Source organism: Coregonus clupeaformis, chromosome 29 (genome assembly GCF_020615455.1).
Source record: "Coregonus clupeaformis isolate EN_2021a chromosome 29, ASM2061545v1, whole genome shotgun sequence".
Classification (NCBI taxonomy): Eukaryota; Metazoa; Chordata; class Actinopteri; order Salmoniformes; family Salmonidae; genus Coregonus; species Coregonus clupeaformis.
Window position 1 is genome coordinate 12,673,088 of NC_059220.1, and position 27,431 is coordinate 12,700,518.

General features: G+C 44.4%; 1 protein-coding gene and 1 pseudogene across 12 annotated transcripts in view; both read left to right on the forward strand.

The window, feature by feature from the left end:
* Positions 1–20,137, forward strand: part of LOC121544729 (apoptosis-stimulating of p53 protein 1) — a 63,317-nt gene extending 43,180 nt beyond the window's left edge. For 6 of the 12 annotated variants that reach the window (XM_041854827.1, XM_041854821.1, XM_041854829.1 and 3 more), the window contains 15 exons: positions 7,144–7,245; positions 9,586–9,606; positions 10,228–10,402; positions 11,038–11,234; positions 11,900–12,064; positions 12,447–12,639; positions 13,019–13,147; positions 15,146–15,228; positions 15,575–15,998; positions 16,300–17,075; positions 17,248–17,379; positions 17,624–17,757; positions 17,884–18,050; positions 18,451–18,650; positions 18,921–20,137. In XM_041854827.1, coding sequence (XP_041710761.1) covers positions 7,144–7,245; positions 9,586–9,606; positions 10,228–10,402; positions 11,038–11,234; positions 11,900–12,064; positions 12,447–12,639; positions 13,019–13,147; positions 15,146–15,228; positions 15,575–15,998; positions 16,300–17,075; positions 17,248–17,379; positions 17,624–17,757; positions 17,884–18,050; positions 18,451–18,650; positions 18,921–18,962 — 2,940 coding nt within the window. In that variant the 3' untranslated portion in view covers positions 18,963–20,137. Of the gene's footprint in view, positions 1–899; positions 1,567–7,143; positions 7,246–9,585; positions 9,607–10,227; positions 10,403–11,037; positions 11,235–11,899; positions 12,065–12,446; positions 12,640–13,018; positions 13,148–15,145; positions 15,229–15,574; positions 15,999–16,299; positions 17,076–17,247; positions 17,380–17,623; positions 17,758–17,883; positions 18,051–18,450; positions 18,651–18,920 lie in introns of those variants that run through there. The other 6 variants (XM_041854831.2, XM_041854822.2, XM_041854824.1 and 3 more) reach the window with 6 other exon arrangements.
* Positions 20,138–21,292: 1,155 nt separating this feature from the next.
* On the forward strand, positions 21,293–26,208 carry LOC121544731 (annotated as a pseudogene).
* Positions 26,209–27,431: the final 1,223 nt, after the last annotated feature.

Sequence of the window (27,431 nt, forward strand, 5' to 3'; positions counted from 1 at the left end):
CACGAGCCCGAGGGAGCGACAAACTGAACTTTTTGTGGGCCTGTTACATTGTGGGCCGATTTGTTCAATGTGTGCCAGTCTGGTCAATGGAATGGTCTGCGTTCCATTGACTCATACATGCCAAGATCCTTTTAAGGTGTAAATTCGGATAGCTATGCTTGCTTCGCCTTCATGTTGGTGCTAGCAAGCTTGCAAGCAGGCTAGGTAGCGCTAGGTATCAACAGCCAATCCAGTAGGGGCCGGAGACTATAGTGAGCGTCGATTGGTTAATCATAACGCGATGTAGCAGAGGTTTATGTAAAAGGTTCCGTTTATTTCAATTTTGGCCCCTTGCCCATGCTTGCGTCGCCCAACTTCGCCTCCTCATTGAAAATGAATGGGCTTCCGTTGTTTCATCGCCCCCAACGTGCTATGTGGATCTTTTGTGTTACCATATATCAGCAGGGGGATGCACAGCCCGAACGAGCATCTCTCCACATTTCCCAACTAATGCTTCTCCAGTAAATGTCCTCTTTTCATTTGTAAGTGGTGACAGTTGGAGAAATTGTTTGAGCTGTGCTGAGAATTGTAAAAGTATGAAAGTCAATGGTCCAATATTATACAACACTGCTGTGCATATGCGTACACGTTTTGGACTATGATAAACCCTTGACTCTGAGGCTCTATTGAGAATGACATTTATAAATATGCAAGAAATGTAGTCACTGTGCCTATTCCTGAGATCACAGCAATTTAGGAATATGATGCATGAAAGCTCGTGAATGATACAAGTTTTCCCCAAAATCCCTGTGCGCATCTGGAGGGTCCCGGCATCTGTCCGCCAGACAGCTGTGACGCAGAGACTTTATGGCAGTAGGAGCTTGGGAGAGGGAGGGGGTGTACTCGTGCTGCAGTCTAGCTCCAGCAGCAGAGAGGGGGAGCGAGAGAGGGAGAAGTGGAAAGAATTGCTGGCAAGTTAAAATTGGAACAAAACCCTAACGGGAGAAACATTTATGCCGTCACAAAGACACGTCAGCAACGAAGAATGGGCGCTTTTGATAGGCTACATGTTTTAGATGTTCTTAGCCGACGTACATTTTTAAATATTGAGATAGGGGTATTGTTTATAGAAACATTTGGGACATACAGAGAATGACAACTATCCCGGTCCTCGGTCCATATCATCCCGTTGATTCTCGCACCCTCTGTTTACTGGTTGCAGATCAGCGTGCGCACACTTGTAACGGGGACAGCAGGGGACTAACCAACCGCGCTCCTCGAGCCAGAGGAAGAGACTCGTAAATCAACGCATCGGACAAGTGCGAAAGTTGCCAACCGCGCTCCTCGAGCCAGAGGAAGAGACTCGTAAATCAACGCATCGGACAAGTGCGAAAGTTGAGATAGGAATCGGTGCATTGTCATTCAGTGGCGCCGTGACCGGGGCTACGTTTTCTGGATTAGCAGAGGAACTATTTGATATAAAAAATGGAGTGGAAACATGTTGAGGCTGTACAGGAATTTACAGTTGAAGGACAATGTAGCAAAATTAAGGTGCGATCTTGCAGATTTACCTGGGACGCCCACCAGGTAATAAAACATATTTAAATTAGATAGCTTTGATGTTTTGTCAGGTGTAAAGTTTCTCTGTGCAGGTCAGTCACATCATTGTCTCTGCCTATATGGCTTTCCATGTGTTGTTATTGGTTTTTATAGCATTTCATTGTATGTATCCTGAGCTGTGAAAATATATTTTCATGATTTTAATGATCATGCAATGTCATAATTGCACAATTAAATTAAATTAATCTTGTATAGAAGTATTGTGAAATGGCACTGAATTATGCATTGAAATATAGGCATAGGCATGTCCATTATTGTGTGTAATTGAAATGTGTAAGATATGTTCTGTTAATTATAGCTTACATCTTTATCTTTAGGATCCCCATTCATGTGGGATGTGATTTAAACTGCATGTGATATACAGTGAGGGAAAAAAGTATTTGATCCCCTGCTGATTTTGTACGTTTGCCCACTGACAAAGAAATGATCAGTCTATAATTTTAATGGTAGGTTTATTTGAACAGTGCGAGACAGAATAACAACAAAAAAATCCAGAAAAACGCATGTCAAAAATGTTATAAATTGATTTGCATTTTATTGAGGGAAATAAGTATTTGACCCCTCTGCAAAACATGACTTAGTACTTCACAGAGGTCAGACGTTTCTTGTAGTGCTATAGTCACACCGATGTCTATTCCCATGGATGAAACATTGTAGGTACAGTACAGTACAGTGGCATGGTCCTAAATATGGTATGAGGGGTGATGCAGCATTCTGATCCTACACTTGTTTTCTAATATCAGCAGTTATGTCATGGTTTGACGTGAAGGAAATGCACTGTAGCAGTTTTTTTGTGAAAATGTCCCTTACCTTGCATTAGACCCTGACTGACTCTTGCTTTCCTGCTGTTTAACTGACATTGACAGACATGTTAAAAGACTGACAGCAGGTACCCAGAACAGCAGTACTGATATCGTCAAAGCTTAACATCTGTTTAAAGCTATGTCATATAAAGCTACTCTACAGCTCTGTTGAAATGCAACCATGCCTGCTTTCAGTGGTCTTTTCAAACCCCATTTGACTGATAAGGAGAATTTGTTGCCTCTATAGAATTAGGGCAATTCTGCCCATAGGCCCACTAGTCCATAATGTTCAGTGTAGTACTCATTCTATCCTTCTGGCAATGGATGACCCAATGTTCCACTATTGAATTGTATTGTCATGTATTCCAGGAACTCTTGATGTGACAGGCAACACTTGACATGTCCATTGACTGATGCATGACTGAATGGACCACTCAGAGGCACCTCTCATTGTCACACACACACACACACACACACACACACACACACACACACACACACACACACACACATAGTATTGTGTTTGTTAATCAGTGACTATACACAATCACAGGACATGGCAGGACTAGAAGCTTCCTGTTCAGGCAAAACAGGCATTTCCTAGTGGTCCAGTGATGATTGCTGGTGTGTGAGCTCCATGTGATGTGTGTGTGTGTGTGTATGTGTGTGTGTGTGAGCGTGCGTGTGTGCGCTGAGAAATAAAATGTTTATTTTAAAAAAGCGTTATTGGGCGATTCCACGCCAAGACAGCCCAAAAATAGTTTTGGTATCTCAGATTGTTCTGTCAATTTTCACATAGAGACTTCATTGTGAGGAAGGATGTTTTAAATGCTTTTAACATGTCTATCACAAACAATTTTGATATACATGCCTCCTGTAAGACCTTATGATCCGCGAACTGTACATGATACAGACAACATCTTTGTGTCATTATACTTCCTATAGTGTGCTCTATTTAACGTGGATATGTCTAGATTCTGAAATACAATTTTTCACAATTTATTCAACATAAATCATATGAATATCTCAAAAGTACTATTTTTTTGTTGAAATCCGATGCGGTCAAACTGCCACGTATGTTTGCGATATTACAACAACAAAGACGTTATTACTTTAAACAACAAACACAGTTTTATTCCCTCTGACATCATTGCACATCATTGCACGTGCGATAGAACAGCAGAGTACTGCAATATTTTTTATTACGTTGCTGGATGCTCATCTCCTCCTTTTCAAAAACTAAAACTAAAACAAATGTGCCTGGGGTGACCAGTGACGCTGTTTCACCTTTCGTGGATCTCAGCTTTAAGACCTGTTGTTTGGAACAATATACAATTTAATCACATTTCCAGAGTGAGCTCTTTGCTAATTCTGAATTATGAGCAATTTTATGAGCACAACCAACACAGTGAATGGGAAAATAAATTCAAAGGGAACTCCCTCTGCTTGCAATTTGCTGAATGTGTAATCCTGGAGGAGGGCTGTGATTGGTTAATGACCTAATAACCGTGATTATTAACTAGATACAGCCATGGACCGATGTGACTGCAAGAAGCACAAACAGGTATAATATTTGACTAGAGCATAATCATTTCAAACCTTCCTTACATTTGTATACGATCACATACACTGAGTGTATAAACATTAGGAACACCTTCCTAATATTGAGGTGCTCCCCCTTTTTGCCCTCAGAACAGCCTCAATTCGTTGGGGCATGGACTCTACAAGGTGTCAAGAGTTCCACAGGGATGCTGGCCCATGTTGACTCCAATGCTTCCCACAGTTGTGTCAAGTTGGCTGAATCTCCTTTGATTGGTGGACCATTCATGATACACACGGGAAACTGTTGAGCGTGAAAAACCCAGCAGTGTTGCAGTTCTTGACACAAACCGGTGCGCCTGGTACCTACTACCATACCTCGTTCATAGGCAGTTAAATCTTTTGTCTTTCCCATTCACCCTCTGAATGGCAAACCTACACAATCCATGTCTCAAGGCTTAAAAATCCTTCTTTAACCTGTCTCCTCCCCTTCATCTACACTGATTGAAGTGGATTTAACAGGTGACATCAATAAGGGATCATAGCTTTCACCTGAATTCACGTGGTAGTCTATGTCATGGAAAGATTTCCAAGATTTCAAATTTTTTTTATTAGTTTATTTCAATCAATCAATCAATTTTATTTTATATAGCCCTTCTTACATCAGCTAATATCTCGAAGTATAGCTCCGAAAACTTGGGGGGGTCAAATATAATCACCGGTGGACCAAAATCACTGGTGGAACCCTGACCTATAACATACATTGCTATGTATAAAATGGGTAATATAATGAAAAGTACCAGAGCGCCCACTCTGGAAATTTGACGTGCTTGAAGAGTATATTGTTCCAAACAATATGTCTAAAAATAAACTATATCAAAAAGGGTACTTTTGAGTTATTATTATAATATTCTTATGAATATTTGTAATGTTGAATAAATGAATGTGACATTTTTTTATTTCAGAATCTAGACATAATGCATATTTGAGAGCACACTATAAAGAGTACAATGACTCCAAGATATTGTCTGTATCTTGTACGGTTCACGGATCACAGGGTCTTACAGGAGATGTATATAGTTCTAAAAAGAGCCTAAAATTGACACTTTCATCATGACTTTCTCAAAAATGGTTTGTGATACAAATGAAAAAGCATGTCAAACATCCTTCCTCCCAATTACTTTTCTTTGTGAGAATTGCCAGAACAATCTGTGATAACAAAAATATATTTGTCCTGGCGTGGAATCGCGCTATTGTTTCTGATAGCTTTGTGTAGGCATGATATTCTGATAACTGCTGTATGAGGCCTCTAACTTCACACCAGAGGGCAGTTCTGCGTTTCTGATATAATAGAGACTTGTCTTACATAAGACAGAGAGATGAGACCTGTTCTCTTTGTTTGATGTTGTTGTTTGGATCTCCTGCTGCCTACACCAGTCTCTGTAACTCTATAGCCTAATGTTTTGTCATCTGATTGAGTCAGTGTGTTCATGTACAGTCGGGGAAAAAAAGTATTTAGTCAGCCACCAATTGTGCAAGTTCTCCCACTTAAAAAGATGAGAGAGGCCTGTAATTTTCATCATAGGTACACGTCAACTATGACATACAAATTGAGAAGAAAAAATCCAGAAAATCACATTGTAGGATTTTTAATGAATTTATTTGCAAATTATGGTGGAAAATAAGTATTTGGTCACCTACAAACAAGCAAGATTTCTGGCTCTCACAGACCTGTAACTTCTTCTTTAAGAGGCTCCTCTGTCCTCCACTCGTTACCTGTATTAATGGCACCTGTTTGAACTTGTTATCAGTATAAAAGACACCTGTCCACAACCTCAAACAGTCACACTCCAAACTCCACTATGGCCAAGACCAAAGAGCTGTCAAAGGACACCAGAAACAAAATTGTAGACCTGCACCAGGCTGGGAAGACTGAATCTGCAATAGGTAAGCAGCTTGGTTTGAAGAAATCGACTGTGGGAGCAATTATTAGGAAATGGAAGACATACAAGACCACTGATAATCTCCCTCGATCTGGGGCTCCACGCAAGATCTCACCCCGTGGGGTCAAAATGATCACAAGAACGGTGAGCAAAAATCCCAGAACCACACGGGGGGACCTAGTGAATGACCTGCAGAGAGCTGGGACCAAAGTAACAAAGCCTACCATCAGTAACACACTACGCCGCCAGGGACTCAAATCCTGCAGTGCCAGACATGTCCCCCTGCTTAAGCCAGTACATGTCCAGGCCTGTCTGAAGTTTGCTAGAGTGCATTTGGATGATCCAGAAGAGGATTGGGAGAATGTCATATGGTCAGATGAAACCAAAATAGAACTTTTTGGTAAAAACTCAACTCGTCGTGTTTGGAGGACAAAGAATGCTGAGTTGCATCCAAAGAACACCATACCTACTGTGAATCATGGGGGTGGAAACATCATGCTTTGGGGCTGTTTTTTCTGCAAAGGGACCAGGACGACTGATCCGTGTAAAGGGAAGAATGAATGGGGCCATGTATCGTGAGATTTTGAGTGAAAACCTCCTTCCATCAGCAAGGGCATTGAAGATGAAACGTGACTGGGTCTTTCAGCATGACAATGATCCCAAACACACCGCCTGGGCAACGAAGGAGTGGCTTCGTAAGAAGCATTTCAAGGTCCTGGAGTGGCCTAGCCAGTCTCCAGATCTCAACCCCATAGAAAATATTTGGAGGGAGTTGAAAGTCTGTGTTGCCCAGCGACAGCCCCAGAACATCACTGCTCTAGAGGAGATCTGCATGAAGGAATGGGCCAAAATACCAGCAACAGTGTGTGAAAACCTTGTGAAGACTTACAGAAAATGTTTGACCTGTGTCATTGCCAACAAAGGGTATATAACAAAGTATTGAGAAACTTTTGTTATTGACCAAATACTTATTTTCCACCATAATTTGCAAATGAATTCATAAAAAATCCTACAATGTGATTTTCTGGATTTTTCTCTCTCATTTTGTCTGTCATAGTTTACGTGTACCTATGATGAAAATTACAGGCCTCTCTCATCTTTTTAAGTGGGAGAACTTGCACAATTGGTGGCTGACTAAATACTTTTTTTCCCCACTGTACATGTCAATGTGTGTGAGTATTTACTATGTTTGTTGGTTGAGAGGGCCCACATTTTGAGCTTGTTCTTTCTCTCTGTTTGTCTGATGTGTGTGTGTGTAGGTGGGGAACCCATGCGTGGAGCTGACTCTGTCGGAGCTGCAGGAGATGGCCAAACGGCAACAGCAACATATTGATGCCCAACAGCAGATGCTGGTTGCCAAGGTACTGGAACACAGACAATAATATAAACAATAAACATCATTATCGACCTCACAGTGATAGACCTTCTTTCCAACCAGGAACCGTATTGACCTCACATTCAGAAAACCCACTGATGTCTATACCTCTGAGATGTCTGGCCATGCTCAAAGTTTTTATCCTCTGAGTTGAGTGGCTGTGTTGTGTTAGTTTGGGTCGTATCCATTAGAGCACACCGTAGCAAAACGTTTTAAAGCTTTTCTCATTGGACAAGTCCGGGGTTGTCCCTTTTATTTCAGTCCTTTTTTCGTCCATTTGGTGCCTACTGAACATGACCCCGTTGTGTTATGGGATTGGTGCCATTTGAGTGTCCAGAGTGTAAATCATTCCGATTGGTCACAGACAGTTGTTCTGGATTGGCTCAGGTTTCAGCCTCTCTCTCTGTGGGCTCCAGCCAGTAAACATGTGGGTCAGAAGGCTCATCTATATAGTTATGTAATATATAGATCCTCAGCTTCCACTGGGCTGGGGGACAGGCACCGGGTCAGAGAGCAGGTCTATATGTTATAGATCTATAGATGGATCCTCAGCTTCCACTGTCTGGGCTGGGCCATACACCTGGCTCCTATATGTCACCAGGGATCCTATTCCCTATATAGGGAACAGGCCAGGATGGGGAGGACTGGGGAGATGATTTACTGTGGTCTCAGACAGGGGGATACCCGCTCACTGTCAAAGGGTTTAGAAGAAGATCCAAAACAGAGGCTCATCTGACATGGCACCTTAACATGCAAACATGAGTGTTAAAGGTCAGGTGGACAGGGTATGTATCATGTCATGTCTTAATAGAGTTGGTTGCAAATCACAAACAGCAGTTGGGGTGGGATGGGTTGGGTTGGGGAAGAGTGGGTGAACCTGGTTCCTCTAGGTTTCTTCCTTCTAGGGCGGTTTTACTGACCACTGTGCTTCTGCTTTTGCTTGCTCTTTGATTGGTTGATGGAATGGGATATAGTTCACACAGGGTCTGTGGTTGATCTGGTCACATGTGCTGTGGTCAGCTTGTTGTGGTCTCTGTGGTCATTTAAATACAACAAGCAGTTCCTAGATCAGCTTGTATGTGATGTGTTCAGTCACGATCTAGGTACAGGGTCATGGTTACCAAGGTCAGTGCAGGTGGTGGCAGCGTGCGTCGCCAGGGACAACAAGCAGGGACAACAACAGGAAGGGACTAGATGTCCGGCAGGAAATGAGGTCAGCAGTGAGCAGCCAGCTGCTGGGAAGGAAGTGTGCTGTCTCTAGGAGGGGATAATATGGAGAGGAACCTAGAGGGTTGAACAGTATTTTACCACACCCAGTGCACTGGTCACTTCCCAGGAATATCTAAGTCAGAACATACTGGAAACTCAAATTCAGCACCAGGAAAGCATTTACGTGTGACATGACATCAGGGGGACATCTTGTCACGTATTCTTTTAGTGTTTCATTGATCATCACATTTCCTTTACAAGGAGTTTGGATCCGGTTGTGGGTTAGGTTTTGACTGATATTTCTCATTCTGAAGGTAAATATGATTGTCTTTTATGATGGGGCTGAAGAAACTGCGAATGTTCCAATGTTGTCTGTTCTATGAGAAGCCATGATGCCTTTCTCTGTGTTGATGATTGTAATGATTAGGATAATAATGGTGATGAAGTGGACTCCTAGAGGCTCAATGTAGATGAATGTATAAACTACACAGTTGTCAGTATGGCAGCGTTTTATTGAGTAATATTTGTTCACTGTATTAGCAGTGTGTATTAATGTTCGTGATTAGCTGTGAATTTGGGTGTTTGCATTGAGCGGGTTACCTCTCTCCTTCTATTGAACAGTAGATTGTGTTCAGTCAACACTCCCTCTCCTACTCTCTCTGTCTCTCTCTGTCAGAGCCTGCATTGTGTTTGCTCATTCTAGAGCAGACCTGAAAATGCTTCAGTCAGCACCACATAGTCTTGCAATCCCTTTCATTCGCTCTCATTCACATACTGATGAGCTCTTCCTTCATTCACTCACTCCACCACTTGTGTGTATTTGGTATGGATTCGCTTCTCGTTATTTAGATTGTCTATGTATGTGAGTATTATTTGCAAGGCTGGTATTTTTTTTGTATTGGAAAAAAACAAGCCCTTTTCCTATTTAGATAAGAGAAAACTGGTTTGTGTATTCTGTCTTCTCTGCGAGCCGGTGTGTTGAGTAGCTGAACAGGATTCTATTTCATGTGCATCTCTTGCTCCCTCTTTTCTCAATCCTTTTTAATTACCTTCTTTCTCTTTTCACTCTCTTTTTTCCTTTAACTTCTCCTTCCTCTTCATCCTTTGTTCCTTTCAGCTCTCTTCTGTGCGAACGGAGGTGTGTGGCTGTGTAGAGTGTGTGTGTGTGTGTGAATGTTATTGTTTGTGTGTGTGTGCGCGTCAGTGTGTGTAATTTATCTGTCATTGCACTGTGCTTGAATGAAGTGGAGGAATGCTTGCACTACATTTTCCGTCCCACATCTGTAACTCATTGTTCCCTCTGTTCCTCCAACCCTCTCCTCTCCTCTCCTGTCCTCTCTCTGTGCTCTCCTGTCCTCTCTCTGTGCTCTCCTGTCCTCTCTCTGTCCTCTCTCTGTCCTCTCCTCCCCTCTCTGTCCTCTCTCTGTCCTCGCTCTGTCCTCTCTCTGTCCTCTCCTGTCCTCTCTCTGTCCTCTCTCTGTCCTCTCCTCCCCTCTCTGTCCTCTCTCTGTCCTCTCCTCCCCTCTCTGTCCTCTCTCTGTCCTCTCCTGTCCTCTCTCTGTCCTCTCTCTGTCCTCTCCTCCCCTCTCTGTCCTCTCTCTGTCCTCTCCTCCCCTCTCTGTCCTCTCTCTGTCCTCTCTCTGTCCTCTCTCTGTCCTCTCCTCCCCTCTCCTCCCCTCTCTGTCCTCTCTCTGTCCTCTCCTCCCCTCTCTGTCCTCTCTCTGTCCTCGCTCTGTCCTCTCCCCTCCTCTCCTTTCAGGAGCAGTGTCTGAGGTACCTGCAGCAGCAGGACCACACACAGGGCCAGACGGTGTCGGAGGCTGAGAAGCTACAGAGGTTGAAGGAGCGAGTGGAGAGTCAGGAGGCCAAACTAAAGAAAATCCGCGCCATGAGGGGCCAGGTGGACTACAGCAAGCTCATCAATGGCAACCTGTGTAAGCAATGTGATTCAGTACGCAAATGCACGCACAAACACACACACACGTGCGCACACACCTGGTGGGAGGAGCTATAGGAGGACGGGCTCATTGTAATGGCTGGAATGGAATTGATGGAGCGGAGTCAAACATGGTTTCCATGTGTTTGATACCGTTTCATTAATTCCATTTCAGCCGTTACAATGAGCCTGTTCTCCTATAGCTCCTCCCACCAGCCTCCTCTGATGGAGAACCCCATCATAGTGGAATCTGGGCTCTCTTCAGCTGTCCATGATGTCATCTCTTTCCCTAGTTCTGTCAGTTAGCCTGGAATCTGACCCTCCCCATATTGTGGTCTGGAACTGGGTGTGTCTGGGTATCTTAAAGTACCAATGTTCATACTGTAACAGGGTGTAGTCCTGTTCTGTATAACGTCCAAGGCTGCACCCTGTCTGCCACATTCTGATACTGGTACTCTGGAGAAAGGGGAGTTGTCCATCCAGTCCACAACTTTCCAATACACTCTATTCACTCTTCTCTCTCATACCATCAGACTTGAAACATGTATTTTTTTGATTTCTCCCAACACACTCATACACACAGCCAGTCTGTATCTCACAGTGTACTGCATCCCCTCTCCTCTCCCCATGCAGCGGCTGAGATCCAGCATGTGAGTGGGCAGTTCCAGGAGAAGCAGGCAGAGCTGCAGTCAGCTGTGGTGAAGGTGGACCAGCTCACCCAGCAGCTGGAGGACCTGAGGAGGGGACGTCTCAACGGCCTGCAGCCCCTGGGAGGACCTCTCACTGGCACCGCCGCTCTGGAGCTACGCAAACTTTACCAGGAACTACAGGTACATTTCCTGAAGAAAATGTATCTGCTCAGAAGTACTGTACACTTCATCAGATTCATATTTTGTTAGGAAGTTCCAGATTATGTAATGAAATGACACTTAAGATTAATATTTTGCTAGGACGTTCCAGATTATGTAATGAAATGACACTTCAGATTCATATTTTGCTAGGACGTTCCAGATTATGTAATGAAATGACACTTCAGATTCATATTTTGCTAGGACGTTCCAGATTATGTAATGAAATGACACTTAAGATTAATATTTTGCTAGGACGTTCCAGATTATGTAATGAAATGACACTTAAGATTCATATTTTGCTAGGACGTTCCAGATTATGTAATGAAATGACACTTCAGATTCATATTTTGCTAGGACGTTCCAGATTATGTAATGAAATGACACTTCAGATTCATATTTTGTTAGGAAGTTCCAGATTATGTCATCCAGCTGCAGATCAGATGAAGGAGAGGAGATTCGATTAGACATTTTCATTCTGAAGGACATTTGTGACACTGACATAATAGATGTCTCTCAGCGTTGTCTCTCCATTCCTCATCCTGCCAGGGCTTGGTTAAACAGAGACAGGACAGACAGGACATCCATCTGCCTCCTGGTTTGACTCACACTCATTGTGTTCCATGTTCCTTCTGTGTCTCTGTCAGGTGTGTAACAAGCTGAACGCGGAGCAGAGTGGCAGGCTACAGCAGAACAAGGAGCTGCTGAATAAGCGCAACACGGAGGTGACCATGATGGACAAGCGCATCGGGGACCTTCGCCAGCGCCTGCACAAGAAAAAAACTGAGGCATGTCAAAAAGAGATCAACTCAGTAAGACCAGGAAGAAACTCTCTGAAGTTCCCCAGAGATACACAATCTATCTCAATACCTTTGTGTTCTCACTCACTCTCATACACACAGACCACCAGCATATACAGTAGCATAGTATGCCTACATACTGTACAGTGCATAGTGAAAGAACACACAGTTTTCACATTTTGCTGCCTTAAAAACTAGCATTTATTATTTTCAAAATTTAACGCAACAAAATGCTGATAATTTCACTAGGCACTGTTTACACATATTTACGTAGTTGACTTTGCTCTCTGTCTCTTAACAATTCTCTGTAATCATTGTGATTTTAACCACCGCTGTTTGGGCTGTGGAAGTATAGCTGACATTGTATTTTGCCCTCTCTCGCTCCACTCCACAGCTTAACAGGATCAACGGTCCTCCCTCCCCCCAGCCCACCCCCAGCAGCTCAGGCCGCGTTGCCGCGGTATGTCCCTACATCCAGGTGCCCGTCCCAGGCAGACAGGAGGGGGGCTACGCTCTGCTCCCAGACCCCGTTAAACCACCGTCTGTCCCTGGGACTGGCACCGTCAGCCATGGCCGCTCCAAATCAGGTCAGTCCCTGCCCCACACTGCAGCTTTACCTACTTTATCACTCTCAAACTACTGACTGTCAGACTATATCTGTCTATTTGGGACACCTTGATCTGATCTGGACAGTCCTGAGATTGCTATGGTGTAGCTGGTAGATGTTAGTTCAGAGTGGTAGCTACGCATAACTCCTCTGAGCAGATATTTCAGTTCTAAACTCGTTATATTTTTTCTGAGTATTTAAAAATAAATCTGACTCAGCGTTCTCTGACTTCCTGCCCTCTCTCATGTCTGTCTGTGGACCTCTTCTTCTCCTACCCTTATTCGTATCGTCTGTTCTGTCGTGCCCGTTGTTGTTGTTGATGTTGTGGTGTGTCACGATTTGTGTGGTCGCGGGCTCAGCAGAGGATGAAGGGTGCGGTGTGAGGAAGCCCTCCGGCCAATGGAAGGTCTCAGATTTAGACATCATAGTGGACCCCGTGGAGCTGAGAGAGGGGCCCCGGTCCCCCTCAGGGGCCCGCAGTGCCGACAGTGAGTCTGCAGCCAGGGGCTAGGGCAGCAGAAGGAGAGGAACTTCAGTAACACAGCTTAATATCAACAACATAAATTTAGATAGTTCTGTACATGCATGTATAACATAGTTATAACTTCTACCTAAAACCAGTTTCACATCCTTCCATTCTTTTATACAGAATGAAATATACAGATTGAGTGGGGTCTCAGTAACAAGGCCTCAGTAACAGGGCCCTATATTATAATAATATACACATTTCAAGTTTCAAGTTTTATTCGTTGTATGTACACGAAACATATGGTATACACCATCCAATGAAATGCTTACTTGCAGGTTCCTTCTCGACAATACAACAACAATAAGACTTAGTAAAAGATAACTACATTGAGTGGGGCCTCAGTAACAGTGCCCTACAGCAACAACATAACATAGGATAACATTTACCTAAAACTAATGCCACACCCTTGCCTTCCCTCCTTATATAAAATATGTACACGTTGAAATCATTAACTATTGTGTTCATCTTCAGTAGACCTATGTGAGGTTCCATTTCTTTCTGGCCTAGAAAATGTATTTATCTATATTGGAATTCATTGTCACTGTGTGAATATTTATTTGCCCAAAATACCACTGTCGGTATGAACGGCCTCTATTGCATAAGGGGAAATGGTTAGGTAACATGGTTTATTTGAATGGACAAAAATGGACGTATGACGTTAGAGAAGGGGTTACTGCGGCATTGTTCTCCACCTCTTTGAATGTAACAAGCCAAACAGGTCTCACAAACAGAACTCACATGCAGTAGAGAGTGAAATGATGGGTTGTCTTTGATGACTTGGGTTGCGCCCCAAATGACACCCTGTTCCATATATAGTGCACTACTTTTGACCAGAGCCCTATGCAGGCCCTGGTCAAAAGTAGTGCCCTATATAGGGAGTATGATGCCATTTCAGGTGTAGCCCTTCTAGTGATCCCCTTTTAATAGGGCTGGGCAGTTGTAATGTTTGAAAGGGAGAGTAGCCAAAGCTCAGTTGGTACAGACACTGCAATAGGTTTAATAGGTAGTCTGGCAGACAGACAGACAGACAGGATGCAGGGAATAGTTTACCTCCAGACAGACTATGTCTTAGAGAGAGAGAGATCCTCTTGGAGGGATAGACACTCTAATCTCTTTAACCTGATCAGAATCAGGGACCAAAATACACCCAGCACATACACATTGTATTAGAACTGACCCTGTGTCCCTCAGGTCAGTCTGTAGGTATGGAGGGCAACCTGTTCCTGTACTGTGCCAGTCTGTAGGTATGGAGGGCAACCTGTTCCTGTACTGTGCCAGTCTGTAGGTATGGAGGGCAACCTGTTCCTGTACTGTGCCAGTCTGTAGTTATGGAGGGCAACCTGTTCCTGTACTGTGCCAGTCTGTAGGTATGGAGGGCAACCTGTTCCTGTACTGTGCCAGTCTGTAGGTATGGAGGGCAACCTGTTCCTGTACTGTGCCAGTCTGTAGTTATGGAGGGCAACCTGTTCCTGTACTGTGCCAGTCTGTAGGTATGGAGGGCAACCTGTTCCTGTACTGTGCCAGTCTGTAGGTATGAGAACACAAGGCAAAGAGAGCAACATGATCTAGAAATTGAAACGTATTAGCTACAGGTACTAGTTCTTCAGACAGACAGTGTGTTGTGTGTGTAACTGTACTTTCAGTTGCGTCAACATTCTATTGATCACTTCACGAGACAACTAGAATATCACAGCCCATCTTTCTCAACCGTTATCCCGGAACACAGACTATCTACCTGCTGTCTTTCGTTTACCCCTCTCTCTCTCTCTCTCTCTTTTTTACCTCTCTCTCTCTCTCTATCTCTCTCTATCTCTCTCTATCTCTCTCTCTCTCTCTCTCTCTCTCTCTCTCTCTCTCTCTCTCTCTCTCTCTCTCTCTCTCTCTCTCTCTACCTCTACCTCTACCTCTACCTCTACCTCTACCTCTACCTCTACCTCTCCCTCTACCCCTCCTGTAGCCAATGAAGCAGAGTGGCCCACCCTGAGAAAAAGTGTCTCCTCGATCCAACCTTCAGATTGGAGGAACACCAGCCCAGACCAGGTGAGATCCCTGCTCCACCTCCCACTACTACAGTCATTGGGTACATCTCAATAGTCTGTAGTGGCTTCCTATCATCGTCTCCTCTCTTTCATCTGCAATTATATTAAATAACTAACCATTAAAAGCAATTCCTGGTAGGGATTCTCCACCATATTGCTTTCACAGACCCTGTATTTTTTTTTATACATGCAGACAAAGGAGAGGACACAAGTAGAGGAAGCCACTTAAAACTATTGAGATGCAGCCGTTTCACTTTTGGCTCTTTCACACACTCCTTGGACTCTCTCCTTCCTACTGTCCTATAATGGATGTTTATCTAACTGGTTCACTGTGTTTCCCTCCACAGAGCCTTGACTCCAGTAAGCTACCAGGTGGATCCGTGTCCAAACCACCACCCATCTACGGGACCTACCCTGCACCTACTGGCCACCCATCTATAATCTGCTCTACCAGCTCCCTGCCCAGGTCTACCCATGCCTCCTTAGCCTGGCAGGGCTCAGCCCCTCCTGGTTTCTCCTCCCAGCAGATCCAGCAGCGTATCTCTTTCCCCCCCAGCCCCACACCCCAGTCAGGCCAGGGGGAGAGGAAGAGGCCTGACCCCCCGCTGGCCGTGGCTGTGAGGCCCTACGTCCCAGACCGGTCCTCCTCCAGGCCTCAGTCCCCCAGGAAGGGCCCTGCCACCATGAACTCCTCCTCCATCTACCACATGTACCTGCAGCAGCCTGCAGCCAAGAGCTACCCAGCAGGAGGCAGGTCTGCTGTCAAAGCAGGTAAACCCTTCAATCGATGAACATAATATTTTTTTAAGAGTCAGTCAGACCTGGGTTCTAATAGTATTTGATTGCCTTCCAATAATTAAGCTGCACTTGATTGAGCATGCCTGGCACAGTGGGACCAATGTAATAGTTCCAAGAGTGCAAAGCACTCCAGGGAGGCTCAATCAAACTCTCAAAGTATTTGAAGAAAACAAATAGCATTTGAACCCTGGCCTGATTCAGATAATGCTTGACTTTCCTGTTGGGTCTCAATCTGTATGGCTCAATATTAATATCCATCTCCTTTTGTTTGAAGTGTATGGGAAACCAGTGCTTCCCTCCAGCACCTCTCCCTCCCCTGTGCCCTTCCAGCACGGGGCCCTGTCCCCAAGAGGAGGGAGTGGAGAGGACATGGTGGACAGGGAAGGGGACACCACAGAGGGTAGACTCCTACTCCCTCCCAGTGTGGAAAACATCCCGCGGCCCCTGAGCCCCACCAAGCTGACCCCCGTGGCCCACTCCCCACTGCGCTACCAGAGCGACTCTGACCTGGAGGTCCTGCGCCGGCGGCTGACCAACGCACCGCGCCCGCTGAAGAAACGCAGCTCCATCACAGAGCCAGAGGGCCCCACCGGACCCAACATCCAGAAGCTCCTGTACCAGCGCTTCAACACCCTGGCCGGGGGCATGGAGGGCAGCAACAGCACCCCCTTCTACCAGCCCGTCTTTATGGGTGGTGTCCTGGGATGTCCTGACGTAGACAACATCAACACTTCTAACGGGAACCTGATGGAGACCGCGTCCCTGGTCGTCACTGCGGCAGACGGTCCCAACTCAGACCATCGCCGGTCCCCTTTCATGTCCCCTTCCTTTGACTCAAATGAGAACCATCGGCAGAGGACACCCCCACCCAGTGAGACCGCTCCCCGCCTACCCAGCCCCCAGCCTAGCCTGGAAGACAACAACAACAACAACCAACCTGGTCCTACAAGCACCACCTCCACTCCCAGGCCCAGCCCCATCCCAGAGGCCTCGGCTCCCCAACAGAAAGACACCTCTCCCCGGACTGTCACACCCTCTGCACTGCCTAAGGTCAGCCTGCGGAGCCACAGCTCCATAATGTAACAGCATGCTTCCTTTCTGTATGTCATAATTCATAGGGTCAAGAGTTTCTCCTGGTCAGGTCACAGGGTCAGCAAAAAAAACAATTAAGGTGCCACCAGCCACCTGTGTATTAGCCAGAGAGTAACTCTACTTTCTCTAGAGGACTAACCTGAAGAAGCCTGAGTCAGAGCGGACAGGCCACGGGCTGCGGGTCAAGTTCAACCCCCTGGCCCTGCTACTGGACGCCTCTCTGGAGGGAGAGTTTGACTTGGTGCAGAGGATCATCTATGAGGTAATCATAGGCTCTTCAATTGAATTCAAACTTTATTGTCCCAGAAGAGAAATTCATTGTGTTGAGTCTTCTCATTTTACATGCCAGTCTGTCAGCCTGTGAGGGATTTCAAACTGACTTCTAAATCGTCTGCTCTTTAAAAATATTAATGGCTTTTGTGACTGTTGATATAAAAATTGCTTTATCAATACATTTATTTGATTCATGAAATAAATGTGCTTGATTTATCCTTTCCCCCATGCAGGTTGAGAACCCCAGCACAGCCAATGACGAGGGCATCACCCCCCTGCACAATGCTGTATGTGCTGGACGTCACCACATCGTCAAGTTCCTGCTCGACTTTGGGGTCAACGTCAATGCTGCTGACAGCGACGGATGGTGAGGACAAACACTGTGACCATTTCTTATTGACCTTTTTCTTTCACTTTCTCTCTTCTCTTTCTGTTAAACCTTAGCTGCATTTAAAATGGTCAAGACTTCACAATGTGTCTGTCATGTGTCCAGGACCCCACTACACTGTGCGGCTTCCTGTAACAGTGGGCATCTCTGTAAGCTGCTGGTGGAGTCGGGGGCGGCCATCTTTGCCACCACCATCAGTGACGTGGAGACAGCGGCTGATAAGTGTGAGGAGATGGAGGACGGATACACACAGTGTTCCCAGTTTCTCTTCGGTGAGTTGTGTTATATAGAGAGACATGCGGCTCCTGTCTACGAACAACCCCTAGCCCCTATATCCTTACGCACTTTTGTAGATCTGTGGGGCTCAAAAGAGAGCTATGGGTCCTGTCCCCAAAACAACCCTTAACCCTACAGCCTACACTCTAGGCACTCGGGCTAGGATATGTAGAATTGGATAGGTATTAGCAATATGTCGAAAGCTCCATCTAATTTATATGAAGGCAAGGCAAAGCATCAACCTTGGTACCCGTCCAATCCTTTCAGACCTACACTAGGGGCAAGGAGGTACGGACGAGGGGTTATTTCTGGATAGGGACATTATTTGTATAAGGAAGGTTCAATAGTGTTTCCTTCCATGTGAACTGACCCTCTTTCTCTCTGTCCGTCCTCCAGAGCTGCAGGAGAAGCTGGGTGTGATGAATAAAGGGTCTGTGTATGCTCTGTGGGACTACGAGGCCCAGAGCTCAGACGAGCTGTCCTTCCACGAGGGAGACGCCATCACCACTCTGAGTCGCAGGGACGATGCTGAGACAGAGTGGTGGTGGGCCAGGCTACATGACAAGGAGGGCTACGTGCCACGCAACCTGCTAGGGGTAAGGACAGCCACCATGATGGATACTACTATGGTCTGAATCACCAGGACGTTAATATCATAGAGATCCTGTAATTCTGTTTAATTCTGTGGTTAATATGTTGTATCTAGGTATATAGATTTCCTCAATCTTGTTTGAAATTAGATGTTAAATGTTAGTTGAATTGGTTAGGATCCCAAATGACAGAAGCGGCATCTCAAAATATTTGGTAATAAATCCTAAGTTGTACCTGCCTGTAGAAGATGAATTTCCATGATCTTCTTCTTACAGTTGTATCCAAGGATCAAGCCTAGACAACGTTCTCTGGCATAGAGAAGACAGTGCACGTTGCTGAGAAGGCAGTGCACGTTGTTGCGCTGTGACTGGGCCCTCTCTCTGTGCCAGTCTGTGCCACCCCAGAACAAAGGACAAGGGCCAGGGCATGGACAGAGGGGGCCATATCCGGACAGAGACAGACAGACAGGCTCGGTATTGGTGGTCACTTAACAAAGAGGAAGTAGAGGCAGTATCCACGGCCCAGAGATCTCTCTGTCTGCATTTTTTAAGGTTTTGCACCCCCCCGTCATTGGATCATGAAGCAATGAAGCTCACTGGACCATGAAGCAATGAACGACTCCAACCGCCCTGCCACCACCTACTCATTCAGAGAATACTCTGAGCAGAGCTTCCCTCTTCCCCCTCTCACTCAGTGTTTGTCTCCTGTGTGTCAGTCAGAGTAAGGACTTGAATGTGATGATCTCAGAGAAGGGAGCAGAGGACATGGGCAGTCATGACTTAGTAAATGTGGGTTTTGCAGTAAGTGCTGTTAGGAGATCAGAGTTCAAACCCTGGAGGTCAAATCTTCAGGGTTTCAACAGAGGAAAGAAGGGAACAGATAAGATAATGTTTTTACAAGATGAGAAAAGGAAGGAAAGTGAAAGAAGGTGTTATTCAAAGACTTTGAAGGCTGGTTAAAGCTACTAAAATATTTGTGGAATGTTTAAAACAGTCATACAATGTTGGTGTTATTTTTGCAAACCAAAATGTGTTCTGAAGGAATGAGTGGAAGATGTAGTGCTGGGATGGGAACGTGAGAGGGGCTGCGTTCTGTTCTACAGATGCAATAACTATGAAGCTAACAATGGGTGTGAATTTAAACTAAGCTCATCAAACACGCATAAGCCTACAATATATAAATGCTTTATCACCTAAAAAGGCCTATAGTTGGATCTCTCTTTGGAGTTCGTATTAATATTGAGTTACATTTTGGCAGACGTTTGTTCCCTATTTTTGTTTTAGGTTGGTTGTTGTCTATTTAATACCTATAAGGCAAAGTGATACACATTTAGATCACTGAGTATAGGCATACCACAGGAGGTTGGTGGCACCTTAATTGGGGAGGTTGGACTTGTGGTAATCGCTGGAGCGGAATCGTGGAATGGTATCAAAAACAGCAAACACATGGTTTCCATGTGTTTGATGCCATTCCATTTGCTCCGTTCCAGCCATTATTGTGAGACGTCCTCCCCTCAGCAGCCTCCACTGAGCCATACTGTACTGTCTTTGGTATAGCCTACATGTTGACCGACGCTGGCTTGATCTATAGCTTGTGTATTACCATCAGTTCTATCGGATAGTTTATGTGACAAAACAAACACCAAACAGTATGTATCATGAAATATCATCATTTTTTTTTTTTTTTTACATATATTGAACAAAAATATAAATGTAACATGTAAAGTGTTGGTCCCATGTTACATAAGCTGAAATAAAAGAAATGTTCTATATGCACAAAAAGCTTATTTCTCTAAAATGTTATGCAGAAATGTGTTTACATCTGCGTGCTCGTCATCCTCACCAGGGTCTTGGTCTGACTGCAGTTCAGCGTCCTAACCGACTTCAGTGGGCAAATGCTCACCTTCGATGCCCACTGGCACGCTGGAAAAGTGTGCTCTTCACAGATGAATCCCGGTTTGAACTGTACTGGGCAGATGGCAGACGTGTGGGCGAGCGGTTTGCTGATGTCAACGTTGTGAACAGAGTGCCCCATGGTGGCGGTGGGGTTATGGTTTGGGCAGGCATAAGCTACGGACAACGAACACAATTGCATTTTATTGAGGGAAATTTGAATGCACAGAGATACCGTGACGAGATCCTGAGGCCCATTGTCGTGCCATTCAGCCACCACCATCACCTCATGTTTCAGCATGAATGCACGGCCCCATGTTGCAAGGATCTGTACACAATTCCTGGAACCTGAAAATGTCCCAGTTCTTCCATGGCCTGCATACTCACCAGACATGTTACCCATTGAGCATGTTTGGGATGCTCTGGATCGACGTGTACAACAGCGTGTTCCAGTTCCCGCCAATATCCAGCAACTTTGTGCAGCCATTGAAGAGGAGTGAGACAACATTCCACAGGCCACAATCAACAGCCTGATCAACTATACGCGAAGGAGATGTGTCGCGCTGCATGAGGCAAATGGTGGTCACACCAGATACTGACTGGTTTTCTGATCCACACCCCTACTCTTTTTTTTATTATTATTATTTTTTTTTTTTTTTATATCTGTGACAAACATGCATATCTGTTTTCCCAGTCATTTGAAAGCCATAGATTAGGGCCTAATGAATGTATTTAAATTGACTGATTTCCTTACAGGAACTGTAACTCAGTAAAATCTTTGAAATTGTTGCATGTTGCAGTTATATTTTGTTCAGTGTAGAATGTTATAACTTACATTTCACAATGATATGCACAATGCTGACATTGGCTACAGTCTTCATACAGTCCACCAAACAAGAGTTAATAATTAATTCATGATCTATCCCACCTCTGGGCTAAACATTGACCAGTATCTGCCTGACAGGTACAGTTTTCTGTGAAGGTCAAGGAGCAATCGTACTGAGAGCCGCAGTAGGTTATCTTGGCACAAAGTTGCACCATTACAAACTGAATTGTACTACAGTAGCCTACTTCTTACCTACTGTATTTTCTGTGGACTGGGCACATAGGTGTGAAAATAAAACCCTGAATTTGCGCATAGTTTCATAGTTGTTGACTAATCATCTATCAAGGGACTTGAGCCATCATGGCAAATCCAGAAGCCTTTCACATAAATAAATGGAAAGTTCCCAACTCTCTGGTTCATTCAGAATCTGCGGTATTGGACACGTGTCAAAAGGTAAGCATGTTCAAAAGGGTTGAAGATAAATGACCATAAATAATTTCACATCTATAGGTCTAATTGAATACACAGTTAGAATATTACTTTAGTAACATTTCAACGATTAGTGTTTCACACAAGTGATGGGTCTATATGAATCCACTTGAAACAGACAAACAGCTTCACACAAACCTTTAAATTACACACATCATGGAATATTGGAAATGGACACCATTAGAACTGATTTGTTTACTGCGGTTTAAACCCTTGTCCGACAGTACCTCCTAGTGTTGTCCAGACAAGATGTGATTCAATGCTGCCTTGAGTTCATGATGATACAGAGGATAGGGAGAGACCTTTCCATATTTTAGGCTATAAATTACACGCTCCTAGTTTGAATTTGTCCAAAGAATACTATCATCTGATCAATTACATTATTATTTTGTTCATTTCTAGGTTGCAGGACCAGAGTCCAAAGGAGTTGTTTGCTCCTCAGGTAGTAAAAGAATGATGGTATACTGTATATCAGGGGTAGGCAACCCTGTTCCTGGAGTGCCGCAGGTACTGCAGGATTTTGTTCCAACTAGGCACCACACCTGACCAACTGAGCGAATTGATCAGTTCAGTGATTGCCTAAATTCAACACCTGGTTTTCCAGGTTGGTTCAATCAAAAAACATGACGTGCCTGCGGCACTCCGGGACCAGGGTTGCCTACCCCTGCTGTCGGAAGTTTACATACACTTAGGTTGGAGTCATTAAAACTTGTTTTTCAACCACTCCACAAATTTCTTGTTAACAAACTATAGTTTTGGCAAGTCGGTTAGGACATCTACTTTGTGCATGACACAAGTAATTTTTCCAACAATTGTTTACAGACAGATTATTTCACTTATAATTCACTGTATCGCAATTCCAGTGGGTCAGAAGTTTACATACACTAAGTTGACTGTGCCTTTAAACAGCTTGGAAAATTCCAAAAAATGATGTCATGGCTTTAGAAGCTTCTGATAGGCTAATTGACATGATTTGAGTCAATTGGAGGTGTACCTGTGGATGTATTTCAAGGCCTACCATCAAACTCAGTGCCTCTTTGCTTGACATCATGGGAAAATCAAAAGAAATCAGCCAAGACCTCAGAAAAAAAGTTGTAGACCTCCACAAGTCTGGTTCATCCTTGGGAGCAATTTCCAAACGCCTGAAGGTACCACGTTCATCTGTACAAACAATAGTATGCAAGTATAAACACCATGGGACCACACAGCCGTCATACTGCTCAGGAAGGAGACGTGTTCTGTCTCCTAGAGATTAATGTACTTTGGTGCGAAAAGTGCAAATCAATCCCAGAACAACAGCAAAGGACCTTGTGAAGATGCTGGAGGAAACAAGTACAAAAGTATCTATTTCCACAGTAAAACAAGTCCTATATCGACATAACCTGAAAGGCTGCTCAGCAAGGAAGAAGCCACTGCTCCAAAACCACCATAAAAAAGCCAGACTACGGTTTGCAACTGCACATGGGGACAAAGATCGTACTTTTTGGAGAAATGTCCTCTGGTCTGATGAAACAAAAATAGAACTGTTTGGCCATAATGACCATCGTTATGTTTGGAGGCAAAAGGGGGCAACTTGCAAGCCGAAGAACACCATCCCAACCGTGAAGCACGGGGGTGGCAGCATCATGCTGTGGCGGTGCCTTGCCGCAGGAGGGACTGGTGAACTTCACAAAATAGATGGCATCATGAGGAAGGAAAATTATGTGGATATATTGAAGCAACATCTCAAGACATCAGTCAGGAAGTTAAAGCTTGGTCGCAAATAGGTCTTCCAAATGGACAATGACCCCAAGCATACTTCCAAAGTTGTGGCAAAATGGCTTAAGGACAACAAAGTCAAGTAATTGGAGTAGCCATCACAAATCCCTGACCTCAATCCTATAGAAAATGTGTGGGCAGAACTGAAAAAGCATGTGCGAGCAAGGAGGCCTACAAACCTGACTCAGGAATGGGCCAGAATTCACCCAACTTATTGTGGGAAGCTTGTGGAAGGCTACCCGAAACGTTTGACTCAAGTTAAACAATTTAAAGGCAATTCTACCAAATACTAATTGAGTGTATGTAAACGTCTGACCCACTGGGAATGTGATGAAAGAAATAAAAGCTGAAATAAATAATTCTCTCTACTATTATTCTGACATTTCACATTCTTAAAATAAAGTGGCGATCCTAACTGACCTAAGACAGGGAATGTTTACTAGGATTAAATGTCAGGAATTGTGAAAAACTGAGTTTAAATGTATTTGGCTAAGGTGTATGTAGACTTCCGACTTCAACTGTATATAGACCATTAATAATATTCCCAAATCATCCCAACATTCCTCATTATGACGATATCTTTGTATTGTGTTCAAGTGGCAATGCTGGGATGGCCACGGCCTATGTGGCATGCAAACTAAACGTTCCAGCAACTGTCATTGTGTCTTCATCCACATCTGAACTGATCAGGGAGAAACTGAAGGACCAGGGAGCCACGGCCAGAGTAGTGGGCAAGGTAAGCCCGCCAATTAGTGACCGTCTCCCCACTCAATACTTTTTGTCAGCCTTATAATTGAAGACTGATTTACTTGTAGACTATGTCTGTTCCCCCATGTGTGTGTTGCCATTTTTGTCTCATTCTGCCTGTTCAGGTGTGGGATGATGCTAATGATGAGGCCCTGCGTCTGACCCGGACTGATGGCCTGACCTACGTCCCACCCTTTGACCATCCTCTGCTCTGGTGAGAAGGTACTTCAGTCAGACCAGTCCTTAACTGAGCCTGTAGTAAGGGGCACCTTTGTTCCAGACCTGTTGTTGAAATTAACACCATTCTTCATTTCTTTTGATTTGACTGTTTTCCCTCCCCCTTAACCTATGTTTTGCTCCTTTTCCCCCTTCCTATTTTGTGTATGATGACACATTTTGTTTGTAAAATAATATTTAAATCCATTTTGATTTGATTCCCCCCCAAGGCAAGGCCATGCCAGTATTGTGAGAGAGATCAAGGCCTCTCTTCCATCCAAGCCTGGGGCTGTAGTTTTATCTGTGGGGGGAGGGAGGGCTGCTCTGTGGGGTGGTGAAGGGCATGAAAGAGGTGGGCTGGGGCAGTGTGCCCATCATCTGCATGTAGACTGAGGGAGCAGACTGTTTTAACGCAGCAGTGAAGGCTGGCAAGATAGTCACCCTCCCTGACATCACCAGGTGAGAAGAGAACAGAGATTAAATGGAGATTTTCATTTATCATTATGTTGTACTCAAATCCATTCCATTCTAATGATCTGTGATGGTTGTATTGTCAGTGAGGCCAAATGTCTGGGTTCAAAGGCTGTGTGCAGGCAGGCCTTTGAGTACAGTAAGGGGGGCAACATGAACATCATATCAGAGCTGGTCATTGACCAGCACGCCCTGCAAGCAGTGGAGACCTTCCTGGGTGAGTGTTGTACCAGCCGTCACTGTTCTCAGATGGAGCATTCTAGAATCAGTAGGAATGTTTAATACATCCCTATACATTACTCTGCTTTGAGGTATAGTTTTATTCTAAAAGAAACGTAGCTACGGGTTACAACTACGACTAAATATTTTCTGTTTGCATGTATGCTTGCTTGTGTGTGTGCCTGTGTGTGTGTCCAGATGAGGAGCGTGTGCTGGTGGAGCTGGCCTGCGGGGCTGCGTTTGCGGCTGTATACTGTGGGGTCATCCAGACACTGCAGGGTGGGGGCCGGCTGCCCGTTCCCCTAGCAGGGCTGCTGGTGATGATTGTCTGTGGAGGCAGCAGCGTCAACCAGGCACAGCTGCAACATCTCAGGAAAGTCCTCAACAGATGAACACAGAAAATGGAACCATAGAATTAGATAAACCATAAAAGAACATAGCCATGGAACCATATAATTAGAATTGGAAGGTCCAAAACACATGAACATGGAACTCTGCTACATCCCAAATGGCACCATATTCCCTATATATAGTGTAGGGGATGGGGTGCCATTTGGGACGTAGACCTAGCCTAGTACCATAGTACAGGATTTCCCAAAGTTGGTACTGGGGCCCGCCCGAGTTTGGGAAACCCTGCCATAGTAGATTGAACAATAGTATAGTTGGCTACAGCACATACAGTAAGGACAAGGCTATTGGACTCCCACCAGGTCATGGCTCCAGACTGTGTTAATAAAAGATTATGAGGACGGATTCTTAATAGTTTTTGATTACAGCTTTTTAACCCGTTGTATACATTTTTACAATGTTGACCAATACTACCCCAAGTTTCTCAGCTTTGTAATCAGTGCCAAATTTGGAAAATTTCTGACAACCTTTTTTTTCATGGAATGAAATCTGAAATAAAATTCAGTAGTGGTTATTATTAGTGGACATTTGAGGCACCATTCAAATGCAGTTACTAGTTGTGACCAACAGGTGGTACCTCTTGTCACTGAGAAGATGCAGTCAGAGACGATAGAGAAAGCAAGACATTTCATAGGTTACTTTTTTCTACTTGGTGCCTGGCAAATAAACTAAGTAGACCAGACCCAGCTGCAATCGCATTGTTGCCTATGGGAGAGCCACCCCTAAAGTAGATTGGAACTGTGCCTATTCTTTTCAATGGTAAAAGGCCTTTTTGCGTTATCTTTATATTCCGCAATCTTTGATGCAGTACCTTCGACCAACCAAAGACCAGTGGAACTGGTAGGCTATACTGAGACACGCTTAGATTGCTTTCCTTCTGACACCATTCTGTTTATATCAGCTATAACCATGAATGATCTAGTATTCCATTGTTTATGATATACATGTAGGCTACTCTATTGTTTAAGCTGTCATGGTTGATGAGACACAGTCTTAACAAACCAACGTGGCTATGTTAAACAGATATCAGTAGCAGCCTCATATAAAACCAATCATAAAATAATCTCAAACAGTCATGGAAAAAGCTCATGTTTAGGCTACTTCAATAGAAGTGTTCACTTTCGATTTAACTATTTTGACAAGCTGTGTTGAATTGAAGAATGTCTGCTATTGGGATCGGCTAATTACAAGCTATGAGGTCTCTAAAGGTAAATATTTAATGATCAAAAGCCCCTTGGCCTTGGGCTATCTTCTGAAGAGCAGAGTGTGTGGAGGATAGATCCTGTATCTTAAAAGCTATGGACTGGAATACCAAGTCTTACTCTTCCACACACATAATTCTGCCCATCCATAATGTCAACACATATGCCAGGGCTGCCCAACCCTCTTCCTGGAGATCTACTGTCCTGTAGGTTTTCAGTCCAACCCGAATTTAGCGTATCTGAATCAGCTAGTTAAGGACTTGTTGAGCAGCTAATTAGTAGAATCCGGTGTGTTAAATTAGGGTTGGACTGAACCCACAGGACGGTAGATCTCCAGGAAGTGGGTTGGGCATCCCTGGCATATGCCGTGTGTGAGCATATACTATATGTATATAAAGATGTAATATCTGCTTCTACCTATAGTAGCCTCGTGTGTTTCACTGTCTGAGAGTATGTATTAAGCACTATCGTCTCCCAAGCTACAGTGTCATAAGGAAACACCATAGAATGGAATGGCATGGCTGCTGATGGGAGTTTATTGAATGTGACAGTTTTACT